The sequence below is a fragment of the Cetorhinus maximus genome, chromosome 1, assembly GCF_964194155.1.
Source record: "Cetorhinus maximus chromosome 1, sCetMax3.hap1.1, whole genome shotgun sequence".
In the NCBI taxonomy this organism is placed as follows: Eukaryota; Metazoa; Chordata; class Chondrichthyes; order Lamniformes; family Cetorhinidae; genus Cetorhinus; species Cetorhinus maximus.
In genome coordinates this window covers 98085716-98112617 of record NC_135879.1, presented here as the reverse complement: position 1 = coordinate 98112617, position 26902 = coordinate 98085716, and the positions used below count along the sequence as shown (strand labels likewise).

The window sequence follows — 26902 nt, the reverse complement described above, 5'->3', positions numbered from 1 at the left end:
GATCTACCTTTACCTGCAGAACTGCTGATGCCTTTAATGTATTACAGAGGGAGAAAATACGATAACTTGTTGAAATTCATAACTGTAGTATTCATCTTCTTCTTTGATAGTCACCACATATTTAGATATTATTTTGATTCAACATGTTGGTTCTTGTGGCTTTTTTAGGCAAATATTTGAGCAATCACATTGAAAATGTATTGGATTACACATCTAAAATAACACTCTATTTTGGCACGTATATATGAAAAAGTTCCATAGTAAAAAAATGATACATAAAGTACAGACAAATCAAATATATTTTTAACATTGGAGAACATTAAAAAGAACAATGATCCTTTGATCATTGATGGGTCCTATCTGACTGTAAATTAAGAATGTTTGAAACTTTGTCTTTTGCAATGAAAAACATTCTCATTTTTCTGTAAATTTAATTTTCATCAAACATGCCCCAATTTGAAATTTAGTGCACTACAAATCAGCAAGGCTTCTACAATGGGCAGATCCAGGGTTAGAATTTAAAGAAGTCCTGATCACTGTATTTTGTTAGTTCAAAGTACATTTAAATTCCTTCCCAGATGTTTTTTCACAGAAAATTAATGAAAGTAATGCTGTCCTTGAAGAATCTTGACGAAAGTAAAGGGTATCATGAACAGTGAGAATCACCCCTTCTTTCAGTATTACTTTTGGATGTGTTCAGGGAAAAGGCTACAATCCTTTAGATGCAGGACAGATTGGTTCCTGAACTCGTGCTTACTCTTTTCTGTCAGAACTTTTAACAGGAGTTTGATGAATGGATGATGATGTGCACTTATAAGGGGATTCACTGACTGACTATTTTAATGTACTGGAATAGTCTTTATCATATATTTTAATTAAAGTTGGACTTTTGTGATAGGGTAATTTTCTTTCTCTTTATTGTTACTATTCATATATATGTAATTTTTTAATGAACGAGCAATGTACTTGAAATGAATTTCCGTGCAGACAATAAATTAAAATTGAAGTGAATTGAAGTTTAATTATGCTAAACTATGAAAAATGTAAATAATTTTGTACGGCAACATCATATCCATTTTCCTCCCTCTTTTCAGAGTGTTCAGCATCATGAACAGCCGAAGTTTAATATTAGACGGTCTGTGATAGATTTGCAGAGTAAATTACAGGAATTGCAAGCAGAAAGAGATAATCTGATGGATCTCAGGTAAGTACTGACCTGAATTACTGTTGGAAAATCTGATGAATCACATTTTTGTCCCTCTATAACCTCCTCCCTAATCAAAATGATTCATATTTCAATGTGGAAGTCAATGCAAGTCAACTTTCTGGAATGTTTTGATAATTGCAGTTATTACCAGCAAAGCAAAATTAACCCAAAATGGCATTCAAATTTTTTAAAGAACAACAGAAGTTCTCCAGGTGTCAAGAGCCAACAGCAAACAAAACCTAGGGCTGCATTTTAAATCAGTCCCAAATCGACTGACTTTTATCAAAACCGCCCCACAGCTATGAAAGGCTCCTGGTGGCCTAAATGAGGTGAGAATTAGACTTCTGCCCCTCAATGGGAGGAAGTCCTGCCCTCAAGAGCTGCCAACTAAACTGTGTGGGTGCTGCTGGGACAGCAAAGATGACATCGTCTCTGAACTTGGGTATCCCGAGGTTTGGATGGGGAGGGATTGGGGAGCCTGGAGAGGGATCATGGCGCCTAGTGAGGGACATAAGGGGCACTTTGGGTGGTGGGGGGGGGTTTGAAGGTCAGGTGGGAAGGTACAAAGGTGGGGGTAAGATCATAGGGTGGGGTACTTGCGATGTGCAAAGGCCCTCCCCCCAACAAAAGGAGGTAATCCCTTCCTTCCTGCCCTTTCACCAAAGCTGGTGTAAAACTGGCCTACTAACTCTAGCCTGTCTTCAGCCGGCCAGTGTATTATGGTGATGGAGGTGGATTGAGGGCTTTAAGTGGGCAATAATTGGCTACTTAAGGCCCTCAATAGGCCTAAGGGCAGGCAGCATAGTGGTTGCCTTACCAACCCTCTGTATTATGGGGGCTAGGTTGGGGGTGACCAGGAAAGCAGTGGGCTAGCCACCTGATGTATTTACATACCACAAACACACACACACACACAGCCCCCCCCCCCCCCAAGTGAAAAGCACGCCCAGCAAGGTGCTGAGAAATTCAGCACATAATCATTCATTCATTGGCTTTTTGTGGGGACTTGATGTGTCCACATTGATTGTCAAACCTCCCTACGTCATAAGCAACAAGCAAAAATAGTAATAAAAACAAAAATACCTGGAAAAACTCAGCAGGTACCTCAACTCTCACCTGCTGAGTTTTTCCAGGTATTTTTGTTTTTGTTTCGAATTTCCAGCATCCGCAGTTTTTTGCTTTTATCTTAAAAATAGTAATATGTTGGTTGCAAATACACTTTGGAGCATTCTGATGATGTGATAAGAGCAAGTTAATTGTTTCTTCCTTCAGCAAGTGGCCAGCAGTACAATATTGGACTTGCACAATCATTTTAACTGTTCTGAAATAAAGTAATAAGAGTCCAAAATCTTAACAGTTCTGTCAGAATCTTGTGACTAGTCTTGAATGAAGGTAACTTTGGCAGTTGACTCTCCTCTGCCGCAGCATTGAAATGGGTAGACAGGGAGGGAACCAGAGTTACAGGGAAAACCCACACCATCATTTCAGTTCTTGCGGGTTTTCAAAGCTGGATAACAACACACAAAATGGGTCATGAAGTTTGGAATAAGTGTTCTTTGGGACTGACCCATGGAAATTGACTTTTCTAGGCCTGGACAGTCCGACCTCCCTAGTTGCATTGTGATATATTAGTTGTAAGGCTTAAATGAGTAGCCCTGATGTAATGTAGGGACTGTTGTCTCCAAAAGCATGCTGGATTACCTTAGGGAATTGGGGATAAGAGACGTTTTCTGAAAGTTGACACAGAGCTTTTGTCATTCTCCTTGTCCATTAACACTGTTTAGTAGATAGGGTTAAGCATTATTGGGCTTTCCTCAAGCTTTTTTGGACATTTTGTTATGACTCCTGTAGAGACAAATAACTATTAAAAAGAAATTTGAATTTTCAGTCAATAGCTGAACGGAGAAGATTTCGGGTGGAATCGGCCCAGATTTACATTAAGTGCGGTAGCATGTGGGGAAAAAAGACATTTTACCCGCCAGTCGCAATGATGGCTTTTCACGCTGTATTGTCCCAAACCCACCTCATTAATAATGTGTTCCCAGGAAACACACCGTTTCAATGGCAGGTGGGCCCTCATTTGCCTGCCACGTCATCTCCTTGCCCCTTTGTTACACTGGGCACCATATTTAAAGTGCAGCCACGCGCACACCTCTCAGTGCTTCCAGCCCAGGACTGCTGTGTGGAAGACATGGCCCCAAAAGGCAAGAAGACTGCAGACCCCCAGTTTAATGATGCGTCCCTCGAGTGCCTTTTGGGCACAGATGAGGCCCGCCGTGATGTCCTCTACCTCCGCTGTGGCCGCAGGAGTAACCCAGCATGTGAGGCAGCGGCAGCGGTGGTCAGTGCCAACGACCTGCAAAATAGGGCAGCCACCCAATGCTGAAATAGGATGAATGATCTCCTCCGTTCCGTCAGGGTAAGCCATACTTATAATTCTCAACTCGCACATTCACAAACCTATCACACATCCACAGGGATCTCACTCACTGCCAGTTCAAGGGACATCACCATTCACTCTCTCACACACACCTTCATTATCCTCATCCCATCCATGGGACCGCTCAGCACCCACATATGCCAGGCATACTTATCATCTGGTCTGGCAGGCATCCTCCTTACACTTTCTCCATCTCTATTCATGCAGGACAAGCTGGCATGCAACAAGAGGGAGAGGTCACAGACTGGTGGAGGAATGCCTGAAATCAAGATCCTCACGGACTTTGAAAATAGAGCCATCCAGCTGGCTGGCGAGGATCTGGACCATTCCTGTGCTGACGATGAGTTCAGCGGTGCTCTATCAAATGAGGATCCAGCAATGCAACGTCCATCAGACAGCCATGCTATGAATCATGTGTCCTGTTCCGTAGTCCCCTGCCATGCACTAATTATCTCCCCTTGCTTTAAAGGCGCATCTGGGAAACAGCTGACAGAGTTCACGACCCAGGGCCTCCAATCAAGCCCTAAAGAAACCTCTGAAGAGGAATCTGGAGGCACCTTCATTGAAGACCCGTCACAGCGCTCACCCACACCCTTCACCAGTTCAGAGACACATACCTCGGTGGGACCTAGCTTTAGAATAGCTTCAGGATCACAATCTGGTGAGCACATTGCACAGTCTGATCCAAAGGAGGCGGCAGCAGGGACTTCAAAGTTTTCTGGTACTCAGAGGACTGTTGGAGGCCAGAAATTTGCTGAGTCTAAGTCTGATGATGAGCCTCTGGACTCGGCTATGTCCAATTCCTGGAGCTGCAAAGGCAAGCTCGGGGACATCAGGAAGGGATGTCCGCTGCACTCCTCGGATTTCAGGGCACAATGGAGGAGTCCGTCCGCCTTCAGGCTGAGGTGATAGCGCTGGCTTGCCAACGCACCGAGGACAACACCGGTAGGATGGCGGCTGCTATGGAGACCTTGGTCCAGAACATCGGTCCTGCACTGCTGCACGGGCTGAACTCCATCACTGACGCCATCATTGGTCTCCAACAGTGTGTACGCGAGAGAGATGCAGGGCAGCTCGATCTCACTCCAGCTACCCCTTCTCCTCAAGGAGTCAGCCTGGGGCCCTTGCGCACCCATAGGGAGGAGGATCAGCAGGTGCACACCCCAGGGCCATCCACCCAGGTGACTCCAGGAGTGTCCAGCCCATTCGAATCCCCACTTCCTGTTATTTCAGCAACTCCAGCTCCACAGGCTGAGGAAGGTGTTACTACCACACAGCAGGACCCTGAAAACACGCCGGGGCCCTCCAGATTTCAGCCCTCTGGAAGGCCCGCCAAGGTCATCACATTCAGGGCGTAGCAGTCAGCAGGCTGCCTCCACCTCCACTGTGGATGCCTGGGGAGCACCAAGATGTAGCGGCAGAGTTAGGAAGGTTAAGAAGATGTAGTTGCACAGCCTGGGCATGGGTGTTAATCACTTGTACGTAATGTTCATTATTGTAAATAAACTGCCAAGATTGTCTTCCTGCCTATGGCTTCTTGTTCTGATGAGCAGTGTTCATGTCACTCAGGTGTGAAACCTTGCTTCCTGCACAAGATAAAGGCAGTTGTCTCAGTCGAGGGCCTCTTCCCTGTGCAGTGTGCAGCCTTCAGACGAAAGTGATGGTCCGGCCTCTCTCTCCCTGGACACATTACCTTGATGGTGCTTATCATTGCTGCCAGAATGTTGTGGCGGGCATCACAGAGTTCCGTCATTCTGTGTGCTCTCAGCACCTTTTAAGGTGAGCTGGCCCCCATCTCTTCAGCATCTGTGACCAGTGACGTTGTGCTCCTGAAAGGGGTAAGGTGCTGAAGGCGGACAAAGGATCAGGTGCATTTAAAGTTTCATGGCTGCATCTCCATGATATGACCCTGATCACAGAGCGCAAGCGAGCTGCTCTCGGTCATTCAGGAACCAGATATTCTCAGAGGTTATGTGAAGATCTATGGAGCGTCCTCACTGCATGTCATCATCATCCTTTTGAAATCGAGCGACTATTAGGGCCTCCACTGCGTCTCTGACAAAAGCCTTATCAGAGAGGGTATGTGTGCTGCCATAAGCCAGACTGGAGTCAAACATTGACAGATGCAATATGAGGATATATGGGGTCACCTCATTGCATGTCATCGTCATCCTCCACAAATCTGGCAGCTATGAGGGCCTCCTGAATGCGCCTGTCTTGTCTGGCCAGTGCGATGGCCTCAGCACTGTCATCGCCGCCTTTGAGGTCCTCCTCGCCCTCATCCCTGTCAGCATCCTCTCATCTGAGGAGACCTCCAGCTCCTTTATCTCCTCCTTAGCCAGCTCCTCTCCTTGTTGCAGCGCCTGGTTGTAAAGGGCACAGCAGGCAATGACAATGCGTGACACCCTCTGTGGACTGTATTGCAGGGCTCCACCAGACTGATCCAGGCACTGGAACCTCATTTTCAGCATTGCAATGGTTTGATCCACCAAGTTGCGAGTTGCAGCATGAACTTTGTTATACCTTCGCTCTGCTGCAGTCTGAGGCCGCCGCACGAGTGTCATCAGCTACGCCCTCTGTGGGTAGTCCTTGTCCCCGAGGAGCCACCCCTGCAGCCTCTGTGGACCCTGGAAGACGTCAAGGATTTGTGACTGACTGAGAATGTAGGAGTCATGGACACTCCCTGGAAACCATGCGCAGACCTGTCGGATGCGTTTTTGGTGGTCGCGCACCAACTGAACATTCAGCAAATGAAGCCCTGGTGGTTGACATAGTTGACCGCGTGTTGCGATAGAGATCTGAGCATCACGTGAGTGCAGTTGATGGCACTCTGCACCTGTGGAAAACCTGAGATCTGGGCAAATCCAATCGTTCTTGCGTCCTGGCTTTCCTGGTCCCGGGCGAAATACACAAAGTTGTGTGCCCTTGCGAAGATGGCATCTGTGACCTCATGGATTCATTTGTGTGTGGAGGCTTGTGATATCCCACAGAGGTCACCTGTGGACACCTGAAAAGAGCCACTAGCATAAAAATTGAGCGCTGCGGTCACATGACTTCCTTCATTTTACCCTAAATTTAAAGTCACAGTCCCAAAATATTTGACGGGCCAGTCAAAGGTCCGTTAACTTTGGGCAGGAATTTCAGGTCCCACCCAGAATCCTGGCCATAATCTTATAAACTTCATAATTGTAACAGCTTGTATGAATCCTGGGAATGTGACTAGCTTGTATTCACTGAGGAGCTGTGAATGGAAACATTGAAACTGACAATCTCAGCCTTAACCTAGAGCAGACTGAAAAAGGCCCAAATCAATATTTTCTACCATATTAACTTCAGCACATACAAACTTTATAAATTCATCCCAACTCTGTTGCATTGACAGAACTGTGTCAAAAAGGCATGCCTCATTCTGGCATTAGTCATGCCTGAGCCCTCCAGTCTTATTGGGTGTAGTTCCTGGAGACCATCAGAACTGGCCTCACTATATCCAGAACTGGCCAATTGCCAGGGATGCAAAAAACCCTGTTACTCCTGGATTTGCCCAGCTGTTGTTTTAGGTAACAAGAAAAAGCATCCTTCAGTTGTGGTGCAATCGGACACCACTCACAACTTGTAGAGAAAGAACCTGTGAGACATCAAGCAGTGCAAGTGATGGACTGTTAAAAGACGAAACTTGGAAATACCAAGAAGCATGGGCCCCACTGCACCTAACACCCACCCCCCACTCCTACCTGAAAACTAAAGGGACCTGTAAGCTGTGTTTTGGTGGAACCCCACCAAAATCATGCCTTATTCCTCCCACAGATGCCAGAACTGTCCATCACAGAGGCCAAGTGATTGTTACATATGTAATCTGAGCTCCTATGCAGAGGAAGGAACCAAGCTCTGTCAATTAGCAGCCCCACAAAAGTGTGCAGAATTATATGGGTGTATAGAATTGTAAATTATATATTCTATTCATGACCTGAAATCTTGCACCATCCAATAACAAAACAAAACAATTTGAAATATATTTTGGTGTTCAGATAACTATAGCCATATTTAAGGCTTTTTTTTTTGACATCATCTGAATTTCACTGAATCTCAGAATTGTTACAGCGCAGCAGGAGGCCATTTGGTCCATCACGTGTGTACCGGCTCCCTGAATGACCATGCACTTCGTTCCATTCTCCCGCCTTCTCCCACACATTCTCCTTTTTCAGATAACAGTCTAATTCCCTTTTGAATGATTCAATTGAACCTGCCTCCACCACACTCAGGCAGTACCTTCCAGACTTTAACCACTTAGAGATTGTTGCTTTCAGAAACCTAGTATTTTCCATATAATACAACAGTCATGGTCTTAAATGTGAACAATCTGAGCAGAATGTAGCTTCACATTTGCAACCATCTGCAGTTGGTCATGTTTTTTGTAGATGCCTTGTGATGAATAAGCTCACTATCATGTCTATCACTCTGATCTGGAGGGTGACAGGACCAGTTGAATTCGAAGGAACACAAAGCAACCTCTAGCTTAAGTAAACAGTTGTTTATTTTTAAAAAAGAACTGTGTCCAATTTTCATCCAATTCTCTCAAGATGCTGATCATCTGTCAAGGTGCACTTTCTGCCTTACCTGCCCCTCTATTATATCGTCTAATCAGCCATTCTTTACAGCAACTGTGAGTGCCTACACGGAATAGCATTTTCCATCTTCCCCTGAAGTTCACACAGGCATACAATGGAAAATCTGACATTTTTTTTCACCCAGGACTCCCTATTTCATTTTTACACCAAGCTACTAAGGGCAGTGATAGAATACTGAAGCAAAGTAGCTGTAACTCAGTTAATTTGGTAAAGACCAGCATGTGCAACTGGAGGGTTCTTTGTGTGCATGGCTCAGCAGCACACCAGCTGGTGTGTTTCATCCTGTAAATTAAATCTTTTTTCAAAAAATTGTGGTCTGTCTGTTCTCCATCTTGCCCCCATCTCCCCTGGAGACTCAGTGCATTAACATACTATTCCAGAGCTGAAACCTGCTGACGTCTCAGGTGGTGCTGTTGGTATGACAGACCACCAGTTTTGTGCAATGGTGGCACTGGGCAAGTATGCCAGCTGTTATTTTTCCTCATTCATAATGCTCCTGTGTTGTTCCCAGTTGCATTTTTCTACTTTAATACAAAAATTATATGAAATTGTTCTAGATCGATTTAAAGATGTTTAACGAGAGCTGTGAAAACCTAAAAAACCTTTTCAATACTCTGTAGAAAAGTGCAAGTAACAGGCTGAGAATTAATAGGATCTTGCAATAGCATTTGCTGAAATCAGTGAATTTGTATTATATTTCAGATTTAAAGAGAGTCAGGACCAAGGTGAATTGATATGCAAGCTGCACAACACAGTGCAAGACCTTGAAACAGTTAATCATATGCAGGATGAGACTGTTCGAGATGCCAATGTTCAGATCGAGCAACTGAGGAAAAAGGTACATGTCTACGATACTGTGCTAAATGAAGTCCGTCAAGCAATGATGCATTATGAAGAGCGCACTGGCAAGAAAATATATGAACATGAAAATATCTGCAGCCTTCATGTCCAAAGCATGGGCACAGCAGTGGATAAAATCCTGAGAGACATGGACGCTAACGTTTCCTACCTCGAAGGAAGACTTGGCCCAGTAAGTGATTGTCAAGTTTCATTGGGTAGGAATTTCCTGGCTTCCATATGATGGTCTGGGGTCTGGGTGCGGGGATGTGGAGGTGATGTGGGGTGTTGCTGGGAAAATAGCGGGTGCTATTTTAGGACAGCTTTCTGACAAAGTCCTGTTGCCAGGAAAGTTTCCCAGCTACAGGACTGGATGTGAAGTGGCTGCCTGCCAACTTAAATATTGAAGGACCATTATTAGAGTCTATTCTTCGGGTTATGGTGACAGAGTGATCCCCTGCTCTGTGGGGTGGCTGCCAGCTTCATGGAGGGGTTATCCACGAGGGCTTTGGAGCTGAACATGTCAAAGTGCTGGCAAATTTGGGCTCAGGATGCCCATTTAGTCTCAATGTCAGAGTCCCTTTGCGGTAATAAAGTCATAGGGTCATAGAGGTCTACAGCACAGAAAAAGGCCCTTCGGCCCATCGAGTCTGCGCCGGTCAAACAAGTACCTAACTATTCTAATCCCATTTTCCAGCACTAGGCCCATAGCCTTGTATGCCATGGCATCGCAAGTGCACATCCAAATACTACTTAAATGTTATGAGGGTTTCTGCCTCTACCACCCTTTTAGGCAGTGAGTTCCAGATTCCCATCACCCTCTGGGTGAAAAAAATTCTTCCTCACATCCCCTCTAAACATCCTGCCCCTTACCTTAAATCTATGCCCTCTGGTTATTGATCCCTCCACCAAGGGGAAAAGTTCCTTCCTGTCTACCCTATCTATGCCCCTCATAATTTTATACACCTCAATCATGTCCCCCCTCAATCTCCTCTGCTCCAGGGAAAATAACCCCAGTCTATCCAATCTCTCCTCATAACTAAAACTCTCCAGCCCAGGCAAGATCCTGGTAAATCTCCTCTGCACTCTCTCCAGTGCAATCACACCCTCCCTATAATGCGGATTCCAGAACTGCACGCAATACTCTAGCTGTGGCCTAACCAGCGTTTTATACAATTCCAGCATAACCTCCCTGCTCTTATATTCTATGCCTCGGCTAATAAAGGCAAGTACCCCATATGCCTTCTTAACCACCTTACTACCTGTTCCGCTACCTTAAGGGACCAGTGGACATGTACACCAAGGTCCCTCTGATCCTCGGTACTTCCCAGAGTCCTATCATTCATCATGTAGTCCCGTGCCTTGTTTGTCCTGCCCAATTGCATCACCTCACACTTATCCAGATTAAATTCCATTTGCCACTGATCAGCCCATCTGACCAGCCCGTCTATATCCTCCTGTAATCTAAGGCTATCCCCCTCACTATTGACCACCCCACCAATTTTTGTGTCATCCGCGAACTTGCTGATCAGCCCTCCTACATTCAAGCCTAAATCGTTTATATATACCACAAACAGCAAGGGACCTAACACCGATCCCTGTGGAACCCCACTGGATACAGCCATCCAATCACAAAAACACCCCTTGACTATCACCCTCTGCTTCCTGCCACTCAGCCAATTCTGGATCCAATTTGCCAAATTGCCTTGGATCCCATGGGCTCTTACCTTCGTTATCAGTCTCCCATGTGGGACCTTATCAAAAGCCTTGTTGAAGTCCAAGTAGACTATGTCAAATGCATTACCCTCATCTACACACCAGGTCACCTCTTCGAAAAATTCAGTCAAATTGGCCAGACATGACCTCACTTTAACAAAACCATGCTGACTATCCTTGATTAATCCCTGCCTCTCCAAGTGTAGATTAATTCTGTCCCTCAGAATTGCTTCCAATAGTTTCCCTACCACTGAGGTTAGACTGACTGGCCTGTAGTTCCCTAGTTTATCCCTTCCTCCCTTCTTGAATGTCCTGACCATTGTTTTCTAAAGATTTCTGATGGAACCAGGATACTTCTGGTATACTGTTTACTCAAACAGACGCACTTGCACCTTTGATGTCCTTGTCCCCAGCAAAAACTCACTAATCTCATTCATTTTCCCAGTATAGCTCCAGTCTTTCCACCTTCAAGTCCTAGGAGTTTAGACTTGAGCTCATCTAGTGCACAACTGTTTTAGCCATCTATTATCACATCTGGCTGTAACAAGTCATGACCTATTGGATCTCATCTCTCTCTGCCAAAGCCACCCACTACTCCAGGATTATCCAGGGGAACCAAGATTACTCCTGGCTTCTGCTCCTCTTTACCAACCCTTTCCCCTGCATCCTCCACCCTCACCTTCAAAAGCTAGAGACCATCTGTTCAACTGCTTCTGCAGCCTTCTCCTCCTTTTCATGGTCAAACTCTGAACACATCTCAAGTTTCTCTTGGATATCTGTCATGTTTCTCTCTGATGTCTCATCACACCTTCTCCGAGCATCTCTTGTCAATAAGACTTACTCCCACCCCCTTGATCCCAGTCCACCTGAAGTATTTTTTTATTCATACGTGGAATGTGGGCATATCTGACTAGGTTAGCATTTATTGCCCATCCTTAATTGTCCTTGAGAAGGTGGTGGTGAGCTGCCTTCTTGAATCGCTGCAGTCCATATGATGTAGGTACACCCACAGTGCTGTTAGGGAGCGAGTTCCAGGATTTTGACCCAGCGACAGTGTAGGAATGGCAATATAGTTCCAAGTCAGGATAGGGTGAGTGACTTGGAGGGGTACTTCCAGATGGTGGTGTTCCTATCTATCTGCTGCCCTTGTCCTTCTAGATGGTAGTGGTCCGCGGGCTTGGAAGGTGCTGTCTAAGGAGCCTTGTTGAATTCTTTCAGTGCAACTTGTAGATGGTACATACTGCTGCTACTGTGCGTCAGTGGTGGAGGGAGTGAATATTTGTGAATGGGGTGCCAATCAAGCAGGCTGCTTTGCTCTGGACGGTGTCAAGCTTCTTGAGTGTTGTTGGAACTATGCTTATCCAGGCAAGTGGAGAGTATTCCATCACACTCCTGTCCTGTGCGTTGTAGATGGTGGACAGGCTTTGGGAAGTCAGGAGGTGAGTTACTTGCCGCAGGATTCTTAGCCTCTGACCTGCTCTTGTAGCAACTGTATTTATATGGCTAGTCCAGTTCAGTTTCTGGTTAATGGTAACCCCCAGGCACTGATCACAAATATCAATCAGTAAATGATCCCCTCCCTTGAGCACAGGTCTCTCCCCTTCGAAACTGCTATCATACCCATTCCTCATAAAACCCACTCTTGACTCTGTGTCCTTGGAAGTACCCGACCAAGCTTCAACAAAATGAAAACTCATCAACCTGAAATGTAAACATTGCTTCTCTCTCCACAGATGTTGCCAGACCTGAAGAGTATTTCCAGCATTTTCTGATTTTTACACCAGAGCTCCAATTTGCCCTGTTTCTCCAGTCCTTATTACTTCCATATCCAAGTCCATCTTTCCTACAACATCTTGTTTGAATCTCTCCAATCTGGTTTCTGCCATACCACAATACTGAAACAACCCTAATGACATTCACAAATCACATCCCCAGTTACTGTGCCCCACAGTGCATTATTCTTTCTCATTCGTCTCCATATCTCTGCAACCAGTGACACAATTGACCACGTCATCCTCCTTCAAAGCTTTTCAATTTCCAACCTAGTACAACTGCAATACCTTCTTTCCACTCTTATCATTCCAATTTTAGCTAGAGCGTCTCCAGCAATGGCCTTTTTTTCTTGTGATGCACCAGTATCTCTAGACTCTCTCAAGGATTTATCCTTGGCCCCTGACCTGTCTCAAAAATGATGCTCCTTGATGTTAACATCCACAGGCATGGGATCAGTTTCTACATTTACACTGACAATATCTATCTGTAACTCTCCCAACACTTCTCGTGACTCCTTTGGTCCTTTTGTGTTGTCTGTTTGCGTGTCTAGCATCCAGACTTGAGTAAAAACATAAGAAGCATGAGCAGGAGTAGGCCATATAGGCCGCTCGACCAAGCTCTGCTATCCAATATGACCATGGTTGATCTTCTACTTTAACTCCACTTTCCTGCCCTATCCTCATATTCCTTGGTCCTTTCATATCCAAAAATCTATTGATCTCAGTCTTGAAATATACTCAATAGCTGCACATCAGCAGCTCTGTGTGGTAGATAATTCCAAAGATTTACAACCCTGTGAGGAACGTTCTCCTCATTTTCACTACTAAAGGCTGACTCCTCATTCTAAGTCTATGGTGCTGTGTTCTTTGTTCTCCAAAAGAGGAAACAGTCTTATAGCATCTATCCAAGCCCTCTCAGAACTTTATACATTTTGATGAGATCACATCTCATTCTTCTAAACTCCAGAAAATATAAGCTCATTCTAATCAACCACTCCTCTTAAGAGTGCCCTCTCATTGCAGGAATCAATCGGATGAACTGCAGTTTTCTCCAGTTGAATTTTGATAAGGCTTAAGCTCCTGCCAATAATTCATTACGCTTGCTACCAATTCCATTCTCCTCCTCAGCCACTCTCAGGCTGAACAAGACTGTTAGTAATCTTGGAATCCTGTTCAACCCTGGGCTGAGTTGTGACTCCATATCCTATCAATCATAAAAATGCCTACTTCCACCCCCATAACATCGCCTGCTTGCACCCCTGCCTCAGCCCATCTCCACACTCTACCCGTCAGCCCCATAGCCTACTCTCCATTTCCTATTCCACACCTCAGCTCCTCAGCCCCATTGGCATTGACCTATTTTGGCTCCCAGTGCCCTCATATCCTTTTTGTACTTCCTTATGCTCGACGTCCATATTTTCCTTGTGCCTGTGTGAAGTGCCTTGGAATGTCTTAGACGCAATATAAGTGCAAGTTGCTGCAGCTACCTTACATGTTGCCTGGAAGCAGTCCAAGTGAAGCATGAGATAGCAAAACTAATATTAAAGTTAGCAGTCAAAAAATATTATTATCTGAAGAATCATGTGAATAGCAAACAAGGAGGCACCTCTGTGTTAGTGGTATGGAAATGTAATTTCACATCTGATCATTTTCCTAGGAAAGTATATATTTTTGATATCATTTGCCAAGTTTGAAGTCAGAGTTATCTTCTGAATTAATTTATCTATAATTTTACTAGAACTAGAATATAGTATTAGTCTTGATCCTGACACAGGAAAAGCTGCTTTTCTGTATTTTTAAAAAATAATAGCCTGGTGTTTTGCATGCATTTTCTAGCAGTGTTTTGTGTGTCTGGGAATCCTAGCTGACTTTCCATTACCCCTGCCTAAGGACACTGAGACAGATTTAGCCTCTGATAAATATAGTTTCCCCACAGCTGACAGCATTTATTTTAGCACATTCTATTTATCAAGTTTGTGACACTCCTGATCTGTGTGGCATATTGCCATATAGTTGTCATATTAATATCTGTTGTGCACAATTTGAAGTAATTCTATTTGTTGTTGCAGCCCTATTTTAACAAGAATTGATATGCATGCACTTGTTTCTCCCTCTGTATGTCAGTGTGACGATTTCCAATTGCTCCCTGCTAACCACATGACTATTAATGTATCTCTGGCAGATAATAATGAAATGCTAATGGTTAGGGCTTAATCAGATACTGACTAGGACTTGACTCATTTTTATGCCATTGTTAATTTAACAGTGTTTTACTGCCAGATTTCCGGCCTCAGCCAGGCTTCTCCCTAACTTTTGATCTGGCTTTTGGCCTAACTCGCTACTTCTTTTCCTGGAATTGTCCCACTTCTCAATGCAGTTGGCCCTGTATTTTCCTCGGGGACTGGCCTTGAATTTTTCCCTTGTGCCATGTTATAGTGCCTTTGAGGTTGCAGCTTCAGATCTACTGCACGTGACTGGAAAACAATCCAAACTGGAGTTGAAAACATTCCAGCTCAGGCCCTCATCTTGCTACGCTCGCTGGCTTACATTGATTCCAGTCCACCCATTTTCATCCTTATTTTCAAATCCCTTCATAGCCTTGCCCCTCCAGCACAGAACCCTATGTGATTTCTGTGCACCTATTCTTATGCTTTTCAAAGCTGTGCACCTAGTTACCTGGGCTATAAGCTCTGGAATTCCCTTCCCAAACGTCTCTACCCATCTAATTTCTGCTCCTTCTCTGAGACGCTCCTTAAAAGCTACCTCTTTGACCAAGGCAATGGCTCAGCTTTCATGGTCAGTGGAAAAGTGAAGACACTGCACATTGACCTTGGGTTGTAAGGCTAGAGGAAATTAGAAAGATAGGGGAGACTTAAAGACAAGGATGAAAATTTTAAAATTGAGGTGTAGCTTAATTGGGAGCCAGCAGGTCCAGATGCACAGACTTGGTGCGAGTGAGAACACGGCCAGCAGAGGGATGGCCTCCGGTTTACGGAACATAGAATGTCGGCAGCTGGCCGAGAGTGTTTGGAATAGTCAAGTTTAGAAGTAGCAAAAGCAAGGATGAGGATAAACTAAGATGGGACAAAGTCAGGCAGTGTTGCAGAGGTGGAAACAGGCAATCTTAATGATGGCGTGAATATATTGTTGGATGCTTATCTTGGGGCCAAATATGGCACGAGATTGCGAACAGACTGGTTTAGTCTCGGGTAGTTGTCAGGGAGAAGAATGGAGTTAATAGCTGGGGGGACTGGTATTTGGAGCAGGGACCTGAATGAACTTGCCAATTAGTACCAAACACTGATGTGGCTTTTAGTTTATGCTCAGGATGATTTTGGATTGAGACCATTTAAACTCATTTCACAGGATCCTTAAAACCAGCAGCCAACTCAGAGCACTCTTCCTGATATTTAAGTAGACAAAATTTTTGCTCATCCAGTACTGATGCCCGACAAACAGTCTCATGATTTAGCAGCTATGGAGGAATTGGGAGAGGTGGTGGTGAGGCAGAGCTGGATGTCATCAAGGGGCAGCATGCTGATAGGATTGGGCCAAGGATAAATCTTTGGGAGACACCAGAGGTAATGATGTGGAGTAGGAAGAGAAGCCATTGCAGACAATAACCTGACTATGATTAGATGGATAAGAATAGAACCAGGCAAGTGCAGTCCCACCCAGCTTGTTGAGAAGCATTGGAGGAGGGTGGCGTTGTCAGCCATGTTGAAGGCTGCAAACAGGTCGAGAAGGGGAGTAATTTACCTTTGTCACAGTCACATAGGATGCCATTCATAACTTTGATAAGAGCCCTTTCAGTTCTGTGGCAGGAGAGAAAACCTGTGTTATGATCCCTGTGGAGACCAACAAACTAAAAGAACCAAATTTATCGAATGACCTGCAATGAAATGATCCACGGACAAGATTTCACTTTTCATAACTTTACTTTAACAATGAAACCAAAATCAACATAAATATTAATTAAAAGACAAATTATGGTCAATATAAACTATATATTGCACTTTAAATAGCAGATACAACAAAAATAGATTTCATGGATTTACTAGGCAGCCCATTTAGCACATATGGCACCACATTCAGTCACAAAGCCTGTCAAAATTCTGTCTTCCTCAGGTAGAGATCCAGTTCCTTTCTCCACGCACGAGTATGACACTGATTTTACTCCGCCAGCTGCTTCTAACCAACCTGAGTCCGGCGGGTACAGTCTTCACCAAAATGGCTGGCTCTGGTTAATTGGTCCCTTTAAATTGACTGAAACAGTGGCAGTAACTTCACTTTTCTTATCACTGCTCTGGGATTCAGCCTTCAAGTTTCCTTCTTTAAACTACCCCATGCACAACTCTGCACGGTCTGCCTGCACTACTGGGAAATCTGAGCTTTTATGGCCCTATGTATTTATCTAGGTTCAACTAGTTTCAGATTCCCCAGAAACCTGAGGTCACAGCCTCTTTCCCGGAAACCTGAGGTCACAGTTTCATTTTCCAGAAACCTGGGCCTGAATTTTGCGCTTGGTGTGTGCAAGTCGGTTGGCCCGGAAGTGGTCATGAAATGCGCTTCCGTCCACAATCGGACCCCGAATGCAATTTCACGCTTGCTGGCCAATTAACGGCCAGGCAGCGTGAAACGCGCACTGAGAAAGCCTCAGTGCTGCCAAGGGGGGCAGGAAGAGGGTGGGTGCCGGCAAAATTAAGGGTGCGGGTGGACGCTTCTAGCTAACTCTGTGAAGGGAGACAGCTGCTATGGAGCTGCCTCAGGGAGCTGCAGACCTGTACAGATTAAATGTCTAGAAAGAAATGCACCAAACTGTGTCTTGCAACACATTCAAGCACCTGACATCAGAACTCAAAAAGCATCAGTCCTCAGATATCTTTTTTTATTATACTTCACCCCGGACATCTCATCCCGCCCTTGGAAGAGGCTTCATTAAAAACGGGCTGCCCGCCTGCCCATTTAGTTAGTGTGATGAGTGCGAAATCGCACGGGCAACATAAAATCATGGACAATAGGGTTTTTAATGGCCTTAATTGGCCCTTAAATTGTCGGCGGGTGCGGCACCAGCTCCTGTGCCGATCTCAATATTGCTCGCGTGTGCGACGATGTTGGGATGCATGACCAACGTCATTTTGCACAATTTCACGTGCGTTCAGATCAGGCACGTGCCCACTCGATCAGTGTAAGATTCTGGCCCTGAAGTTTCACTTTCCCTTTCAGTTAGGGTAATCTCTTCCCTAGCATCTATTACTGCACTTTGATAAATGCATTAGTTTTTTGTTAACGTGTAAAAATTATTATAAATAGATTAAATCAATGACGGTTAGAGAGAAAGGCGGACCTAAGATGAATTGGAAGCAGAGAGAAAGAGAAAGAGAAATCTATAACATGATGGAGAAAGTGCGCAAGCTATTTAAATAGAGGCAGCAGTGAGAAAGTTTAAGAGCCAGAGAGGGGGATTGGAAGATAAAAAAGATCAGATAAAGAGATAAAAAGAATTATGCTGTGATAGATAAGCAAGGGCAATCACAGTAGGGAGTGAATATATTTAGATCTAGATTTTATTCATTAGAAATTAGTTCCAGGAATATTCCAGCTTTCTATTTAAAAAAAAAGGATATTTGCATGTTTCCTGTACATTTTTATTGCTGAGAAACAATTCAGTATTGTTTTGTCACTGTCTGTTTGCTAGTTGAATTAGATATTCAAAATTAACATCTTGAAGCATGTTATTTGGGTTTAGATTGAAGAACAGCTGGAAAGCCTGAAAACTGAATCTCAAAGCAAAACTGAAGCTTTGCTTAAGCAGCAAGAAAACAGGTAATTCTCTTTAATGGTCTCCTATCAGTTAAATTGTAGCTATTGTTATCTTGGACTACTGGGTGGGGAGAAACTGGGTTAGAACAAAATTGTTGTCTGAAACTTCCCCTCACAGTTTACATGGTAAATGTAAATGTTTAAAATTTGTGGTTTTAAATTGTACACATGTTCTCCCTTTTTAGATTCATCCTGTGTCACTCCTCATTCTTTGCTGAGAGATTGTTTTACTCCCAAGATCTCATTCCTTCATGTGGCATGCAGGCTCTCGCAACTGACCGGCAATTTTTTTATTCGTTATTCATGGGATGTGGGCATTGCTGGCAAGGCCATTATTTATTGACCATTCCTAATTGCCCCTGAGAAAGTGGCGGTGAGCCACCTTCTCGAACTACTACAGTCCAAGTGCTGTAGGTATACCCACAATGAAGTTAGAGAGGGAGTTCCAGGATTGGATCCAGTGAAAATAAAGAATAGACGATATAATTCCAAGTCAGCATGGTGTGTGACTTGAAGATTTCTTTGTTCTTGGTCTTGTACTCCATTCTCCTTGTGATAAAAGCCAACATGCCATTTGCCTTCCTAATTGCTTGTTGTATCTGCATGCTAATATTCTATGTTCCTTGTACAAGTACACCCAAGTCTCTGTCAACAGCAGCATTTAAAATTTCCATGTTTTTTAAAAAAAGTACTGCTTTTCTATTTTTACCAAAGTGAATAACCTCACACTTTCCCACATTATACTTCATCCGCCACCTTGTTGCCCACTCACTTAACTTGTCTATATCTCTTTGCCACCTCTTTGTGTCCTCCTCACAGCTTACTTTCACAGCTGGCTTTGTACCGTCAGTAAACTTAGATACACTACTCTCTGTCTCTTTGTCTAAATCATTAATATAGAATGTAAATAGTTGAGGCCACAGCACTGACCCTTGTGGCACATCACTAGTTACAGCCTGCCAACTTGCAGTGCCTCATTTATCCCTACTCTCTGCTTCCTGTGGGTTATTCAATCCTACATAAATGCTTATATATTCCCCCAACCCTAGGAGCCCTTATCTTGCATATTAACCTTATGTATGGCAGGTTATTGAATACCTTTTAGAAATCCAAGTATACTACATCTACTGGCTCCCTTTTATCTACCCTACTAGTTACATTCTCAAAAAACACAAATAAATTTGTCAAACACGGTTTTCCTTTTGTATAACCATGTTGACTTTGTCTGATCATACTGTGATTATCTAAATGCATTGTTATGACTTGCATAATAATAGATTCTGGAACAGGGGAGTGTGGGTTAGATCAGTTGGCGTGTGATTCAGAATAACGGCAACAGTGTGGGGTTCGATTCCCGTTCTGGCTGAGGTAGACTTTGGGCCTGCCTCCTCGCCCTGACCTATATTAAAATCACAGTGTAAGACATGGTTCAGCGACCCTTGAATAATTGAGGATGTTACCTAGAGAAGAAGAATAATAATAGATTCCAGCATTTTCCCCAAAACCGTGTTATGGTAAATGCCAAGTTGCCCAAATCCCAGCTGGAAGCTTGAAGCAGCTGTCACAACTATTTTTGCAATTTGTACTTATTTCGAGATGCAGGCTATGAATTCAGTAAAAGAAGGCCACCAAGTCTTATAGGTTTCTTACAAAACTAAATTAAACCTTTATTAATAGGACAAATGATTTTAAGCACATACATAGATCTACAGATTACTACCCTGATAACTTCTGAATCCCCTAATTAATCTAAACCTCTGTTAAACCTCCGTTAAGGTAACAGTGAGACACATGGATTTTAAAAGGCCCAGGCAAAGTAACACAAAATAGCCTGAACAGTCAAATTCTAAATGAGTTTTCTCAACTTCAATTCTTTGTAGACAGCAGCTTAAGGCTTAGATGCTGGAGGCTTTTCACACTTGTTAGATCTTAGAATCCTGCCCTTACACATAATCTCTTCTCCTTTATACATATTTTCCTCTTTGAATGTGAATTCCTATTGTTTCACAAAGCCGTTGGACTTTTACCTTTCATAATAAAATGTATCACAGTACCAACTTTACCAGTAGTCTTTGGAAAAAGTAAACACACTGTTTCTTAACATCTCCTGGCTAGGTGACACATTTCACTCCCTCTTTTGAATTCAATCTAGTCTGGTTTATGTAAAAATGCAAATTTTCCCTTTACACCTAAATTTACCTACTTAACATTTCAAACCTAGCTTATCTTCTGATACATCAAAGCCTTCAGACCAGCTGCCATTAATTCAAATAAGTTCCCCCCACCCACACACACACACACAGACACAGACCCCACTATTACTCTACAATAAATTCCAATAACATTATGAAAATTATTATATCCTCCTGACAACTGACCTGTTTTCTCCTGTCTCCTTTCCTGAATAGTGTTGTTAAATTTGTGAACTTCTAATCTGCTGGGACCATTTTAGAATCTAGGGAATTTTGGAACATCATAACCAGTGCATCCACTATCACTGCAGCTATCAGGTGAGATGCCCGTTGCCTTCTCACCACTGCTGGGATTTTATCAGCAGCGGCTGGGCACCTGTGGTCTCTGGGGTGAGGGGGGCGACGGGGAGGATGTGTCCTCTGATCGAGCTCCCTGTGGCCCATGGAGAGCCCCCACCAAGTGGCGTACCACCCACATTGCTAACCTCCCCCCCGATTTTACAATTGACCCCTCCCCCCACCCACCTCGTTGGGTCTGCCTGATTGGTACTGGTGAGCCTCAATCCCATCACTTACCCACATGCTACAGGCATCCTCAATGGCTGCTGTTCTGGGACCTGCTGCAGTCCCAGCAGTGACCACTGTTCCTGGTAGCGCTACTGAGAGAGAAGAACTGCTGGCCCTCCAATTGACTGGCACCTCTTGCAGGCAGGGTATCCTCTCGGAGAGGGGTGGAAGCCACAACTGTAGGCAATTAACTGCCTGTTCAATATGAAGTTTGGTCTGGGCTTCCATGATTGGCAGAAGCAGGATTGCCCCTGATATTCATGTTGGTGAACGGGGCCATAATATTTGGTCACATCGCTGACATTTTCTCATTCCATATGATAATTTCTCATGTCTCTGCCTCTAAGGGGCCTACATTTACTTCAGCTATTCTCCTTTTTATATACTTATAAAAGCTCATACAAACCTTTTTATATTTATTTTTTTTCCATTTTAGTCAACCGATTGATCGCCCTTTGCTGGTTTCTAAAACTCTCCCAATCTTCAGACTTATGACTATTCTTTGCAACACTATAAGCCTCCTCTTTTAACCTAATACCATTCTTAATTTCCCAAGTAAGTCTTGAATGGATCTTTCTCACTGAGTTTTTGCTTTTTAGTGGAGCATATTTTTGTTGAACATTTTGAATCACTTTTAAAAATTTTTCCCACTATTTGCCACCAAACCTTTGAGTCAATCTTAGTCAGTTCTTTCCTCATACCTATGTAATTGACTTTGTTTAAGTTTAAGATTATTGTTTTTGATTCATTGTGTCACTCTTGAACTTAATATGGGATGCATTTGTGTTAGGATCACAATCAGGAATTCTGCTATCCTGGTGAACCCACGTACCCTCTCATCCTGGTCTTCAGTCCTCAGGAGGAAATGGGTGAAGTTTCCTTTCCTCCTGTGGAGCGCCTCTGTCTCCTCCAAGATAACTCTGTGGATGGCAAATTGCGATGTTGCTAATGTCACTCCTGCCTGGAGTGAACCAGTTGGAAAGAAAGAAAGGATGACAGTGATCTTCACTGGCACTGGGAGGGCCACCCTCGCCTCCATCTCCTTGTGAAGGAAGTAACACAGCTCTATGATCACCTCCTTAGTAAGGCAAAGCCTTCTGAAGCACTTTTGAAGCCTTCTGACTCATGCCAAAGTAAGATGGATGCTCCTGAAAGACTCTCTCGAGTAAGGCCTTCTAAGGATAGCCCTCCTCCTACTCGCAGAGGTTCTCCTCTCTACCTCTGCCTCTGCCTGTCCTGATCATGCTGCAGAGCAAGTGGCACAGCAGTTACTGCCCTCCTACTTACCAAAGGCTATGTAATTCACTTAGCCTTACTGTGGTCAACAGAAATCTTCAAACCCCTCCAGCAACTCACCACAGGACAAGTAGGTCAAAAACATCTCAGCTTGAACTTGTTGAGTGACCCTTTAAGTAGTCCCAGAACAGGTCCCATCCTGCTTGCTAACACTTGTTGTTGTAGGCATGAATAAGGAAGGTGTTCCTTGCACATTCAAGTTTTGTTTTTGTGCATTACGTCAGCCCGTCTGTGATATTATGGTTTCGCCCTTTATATCAATGATTTGGATGAGGGAACCAGATGTAATATTTCCTAGTTTGTTGATGACATGAAACTTGGTGGGAATGAGTGGTGAGGAGGCTGTTAAGAGGCTTCAAGGCGACTTAGACAAGTTGAGTGAGTGGGCAAATACATGGCAGATGCAGTATATCGTGGATAAGTGTGAAGTTATCCACTTTGGTAGGAAAAACAGAATGGCAGAGTATTATTTAAATGGTGATAGATTGGGAAATGTTGATTACAACGGGACCTGGATGTCCTTGTACACCAATCACTGAAAGCAAGCATGCAGGTGCAGCAAGCAGTCAAGAAGGCAAATGGTATGCTGGCCTTCATTGAAAGAGGACTTGAGTACAGGAGCAAGGATGTCTTACTGCAGCTGTGCAGGGCCTTGGTGAAACCACACCTGGAGTATTGTGTACAGCTTTGGTCTCCTTACCTCAGGAAGGCTATACTTGCCTTGGAGGGAGTGCAGCAAAGGTTCACCAGACTGATTCCTGGTCTGGCAGGATTGCCGTATGAGGAGAGATTGGACCGACTAGGCCTGTATTCACTGGAGTTTAGAAGAATGAGAGGGGATCTCATTGAAACGTATAAAATTCTGACAGGACTGTACAGACTGGATGCAGGGATGATCTTTCCTCTGGCTGGGGAGTCTTGAACAAGAGATCACAATCTCAGGATATGGGGTAGGCCATTTAGGACTGAGATGAGGAGAAACTTCACTCAGAGAATGGTGAACCTGTGGAATTCTCTAGAGAATTGACTATGGAGGCCAAGTCACTGAATATATTTAAGAAGGAAATAGATTTCTACACTCTAAAGGCGTCAAGGGGTATGGGGAGAGAGTGGGAGTATGGCTTTGAGATAGACGATCAGCCATGATCATATTAAATGGCGGAGCAGGCTTGAAGGGATGAATGACCTACTCCTGCTTCTATTTTCTATGTTTCTATGTTTCAACCCCTTATTGACCTCTTAATAAAATGAACAATCATCAAACTGGGGAAATTACAAAGTACTGTTTCTTTACACAGATTTTTGACCTACAAGGGAGTCAAGTGTTATGGAGGCAGGTAGAAAAGTGGAGTTAAGGCCACAATCAGATCAGCCTTGATCTTATTGAATAGCAGAGCATGCTCTGTGGGATGAATGGCCTACTCCTGCCCATATTTCTTATGATCTTATGACTTAAGAATCTGTGTTCCTGCAGGTGCATGGGAGATTCAACTATGTGCACCACTCGAATTGCCTGATGCAAGTCTCATGAGGGGAGCGGCCAGCAGTGCCTCCTGCATTACAAACATGGAGCTCTAGTGCTGCTATGCAATTGAATTCCATGCCCATTAGATTCTGAGGGGGCTTGACAGGGCAGATGCTGAGTTTTTCCCCTTGCTAGAAAATTTAGAGCTAGGAAGCATAGTATCAGGATAAGGTGTCGATCATTAAAGACTGAGATGAGGAGAAAATCCTTCACATAGAGGGTTGTGAATCTGGAATTTTTTTACACCAGAGAGCTATAGATGCTCAGTCTTTGAGTATATTCAAGGCTGTTATAGATATATTTTTTGACTCGAGGTGAATTGGAGGATATGGGGCAGGTCAAAGATCAGCCATGAGTTTACCAAGTGGCAGAGGGGCTGGGTGGCCGACTCCTGCTCCTTTTTCTGATGTTATGTTCTCACTTGCTGGCACCACACAGTGTAAAATTAAAGGCCACTGCATATAGTTTTCCAACATGCACTTTTGGCAGGCCAGAATTTTTGCAAGTGGTACAAATCCCAAAAGGTCTACGCAATGAGGAATGTTACATTCCATAAGCATTAACATCCCTTACAAAGAAAATCTTTCATACACAGAATTGCAATGTTATGACTGGCCTTGTCTATTTAGAGAAAAGTAAAGTAACAATATATTTAGCTGGTATCAGAATTGCTTAGTTTATTTCTTGACTAATTGTAATGTATACCGTATGCACCCTTTGTGGATATGCTAGCACTGTTTAATTCTTCCTTATTTATTGGCCTCTTAATAAAATGAACAATCATCAAATTGGGAAAACTACAAAGTACTGTTTCTTTAGACAGATTTTTGATCTACAAGGGAGTCAAGTGTTATGGAGGCAGGTAGAAAAGTGGAGTTAAGGCCACAGTCAGCTCAGCCCTGATCTTATTGAATGGCAGAATATGCTCTGTGAGACGAATGGCCTACTCCTGCTCATATTTCTTATGATCTTATGACTTAAGAATCTCTGTTCCTGCAGTAACATGCTCCAGAGAACTCATCCTTCCTTATATCAGCCACACTTCATGCAACGTCTACTGAATTTGCACTTCAGTTTAAATTTCTGTTATCTTTGGCACTAATCCTATTAGTCCACACCAGAGAAAAAAAATCTTCAAACTTGCTATCTGCTTGGTCACTACTTATAGTTTCAGTAATTTGATTAGTTTGGGCAAAATACATTAAAATAAATGCTTGCAAGCGTTTTGTTCATTTTAGTATGTGTTATTGATTCTCTGGACAAAATTTAATGCTTCCCCTGAGGCAAGTTCGGAGGCAGCGAGGAGTGGGGGAGTGGCTGTTTGATCGAGTGGGTGGGATGGGGACACTGCTGCCTACCCAAATCCTTCTGTTTAAGCTCCGAGAGGGAAGGGTGTTGGGTGACTTTCTCAAGTAACTACTTAAGGGCCTCATCCTGCCATTGCTGGTATTCAATGGATGGGGGACTCACCATCTGGGGAGGCCACACAGCAAACCCTGTCGATTTTACCAGCGGCTTAGCGGGGCAGATCCCTCATTCATGAGCAAGGAGGAGGGCCTGCTGAAAGCCAGCGCCTTGCTTCTGACCCCCCTTCCCTCCCCCCACCACTGACAATACCCTCTCCGTGACTCACCTCTATGTAAGATCCATCATTGATCCTTCCTGCAGGCTTGCATGAAGCACCTACATTGGACACTGTTCCTGGTGGCACTGCTGGTACTGGAGAGCTGCCGGCTTCTGATTGGTCAGCTGCACACAGGAGTGGGATTTCCACTCTATTGGAGCCTTAATCGGGTGGGAGGCCTGATGCTGTCCAGGTAAATGTCTGATTACCTGGTAATCGCATCAGGTCTCCTGGAGAGAAACAACACAGGCCTCCCACTGGTTCTCCTATTGGTGGGCGAGACCCCTGTCACGCTCATTAAATTCCATCCTCTATTCCAGAGAACAATGTCTACATTCTTAAGTCGAGGTGTGTGTCATTAAGTGTGACATCTATTGACCATTGTGACTGCATAAAAGTTGCTGATAACATTAGAGACCACCTTTAGTCAGTGGGTAATGATACCCACAAATGTTGCCTACATTGCTTCTGTGCATTAAGCAGTGCATTTACGTACTAAGCTTGTTTCAAGACTCCTATTGGACTTGTTGGGAGGCTGAAGTGGTGCAAGGTGATCCTAGAAGATGGAATGGTATTGGGGATCCTCTGTACTTGCCCATCTCCTCTAGCTCAGACAAGTCTTCTGCAGTGAAGTAGCTCTAACTGAGTGCGACAAATGGAACAAAACCAACTTTAATCTCAGGAATACAGTTATCAGTGATGGTTGCATGAGGATCCCTCCTCAAAACCTTTTGCAAAGAAGCCAGCTTCTCAGTAACTGCTCATGTTGTTGGCCTTTAGTTGTGGCCCTGATTTATGAGAAGTGATGGGAATGGAGAGGGAGGAAATTGTTTTTAATAATGAGTTGTTCAACATACTTCCATACCAACAGCCCCTGACTGATGCATGCTTGTCTATTTATCTTGACACCTGATCCAGCTGAGACAATGGGTATTTATTGTCTTTTGGCTATCCCAAGAGTTTGTTGAGTTACTAGGATAAATGATACTTCAGATAGCCATTGGGTTTAGGCAAATACAAATCAAATATAAATGAATAATTGAGGAATATTATGCTCACACAGCAATTGCACTTGATGTTGCTCTGCTCACATTGTGAATTCTACCGATGGCAAGGGAACAGGTATCTTGTACTAGAAGATAATGTAGACTTTTCCCTTTCACTTTTTCCATGCTGAATTCCACCAAAATAGTGTAGGAGGCTTTATCTCCACTTTCCTCAGCAATTAAAAAAAATAGTGAATATGAGTAGACCTATTATACCTTTCGTTACTTGGTG

At 43.9% G+C, this 26902-nt stretch overlaps 1 protein-coding gene across 2 annotated transcripts in view; it reads left to right on the top strand.

Annotated features, from left to right (window-relative positions):
- The window catches only part of LOC144682046 (coiled-coil domain-containing protein 158-like), a 200675-nt gene that overhangs the window by 64944 nt on the left and 108829 nt on the right, over nt 1-26902 (top strand). For both annotated transcript variants that reach the window (XM_078544325.1, XM_078544317.1), the window contains exons 6-8: nt 1095-1204; nt 8975-9302; nt 18347-18423. In XM_078544325.1, coding sequence (XP_078400451.1) covers nt 1095-1204; nt 8975-9302; nt 18347-18423 — 515 coding nt within the window. The remainder of the gene's footprint in view (nt 1-1094; nt 1205-8974; nt 9303-18346; nt 18424-26902) is intronic.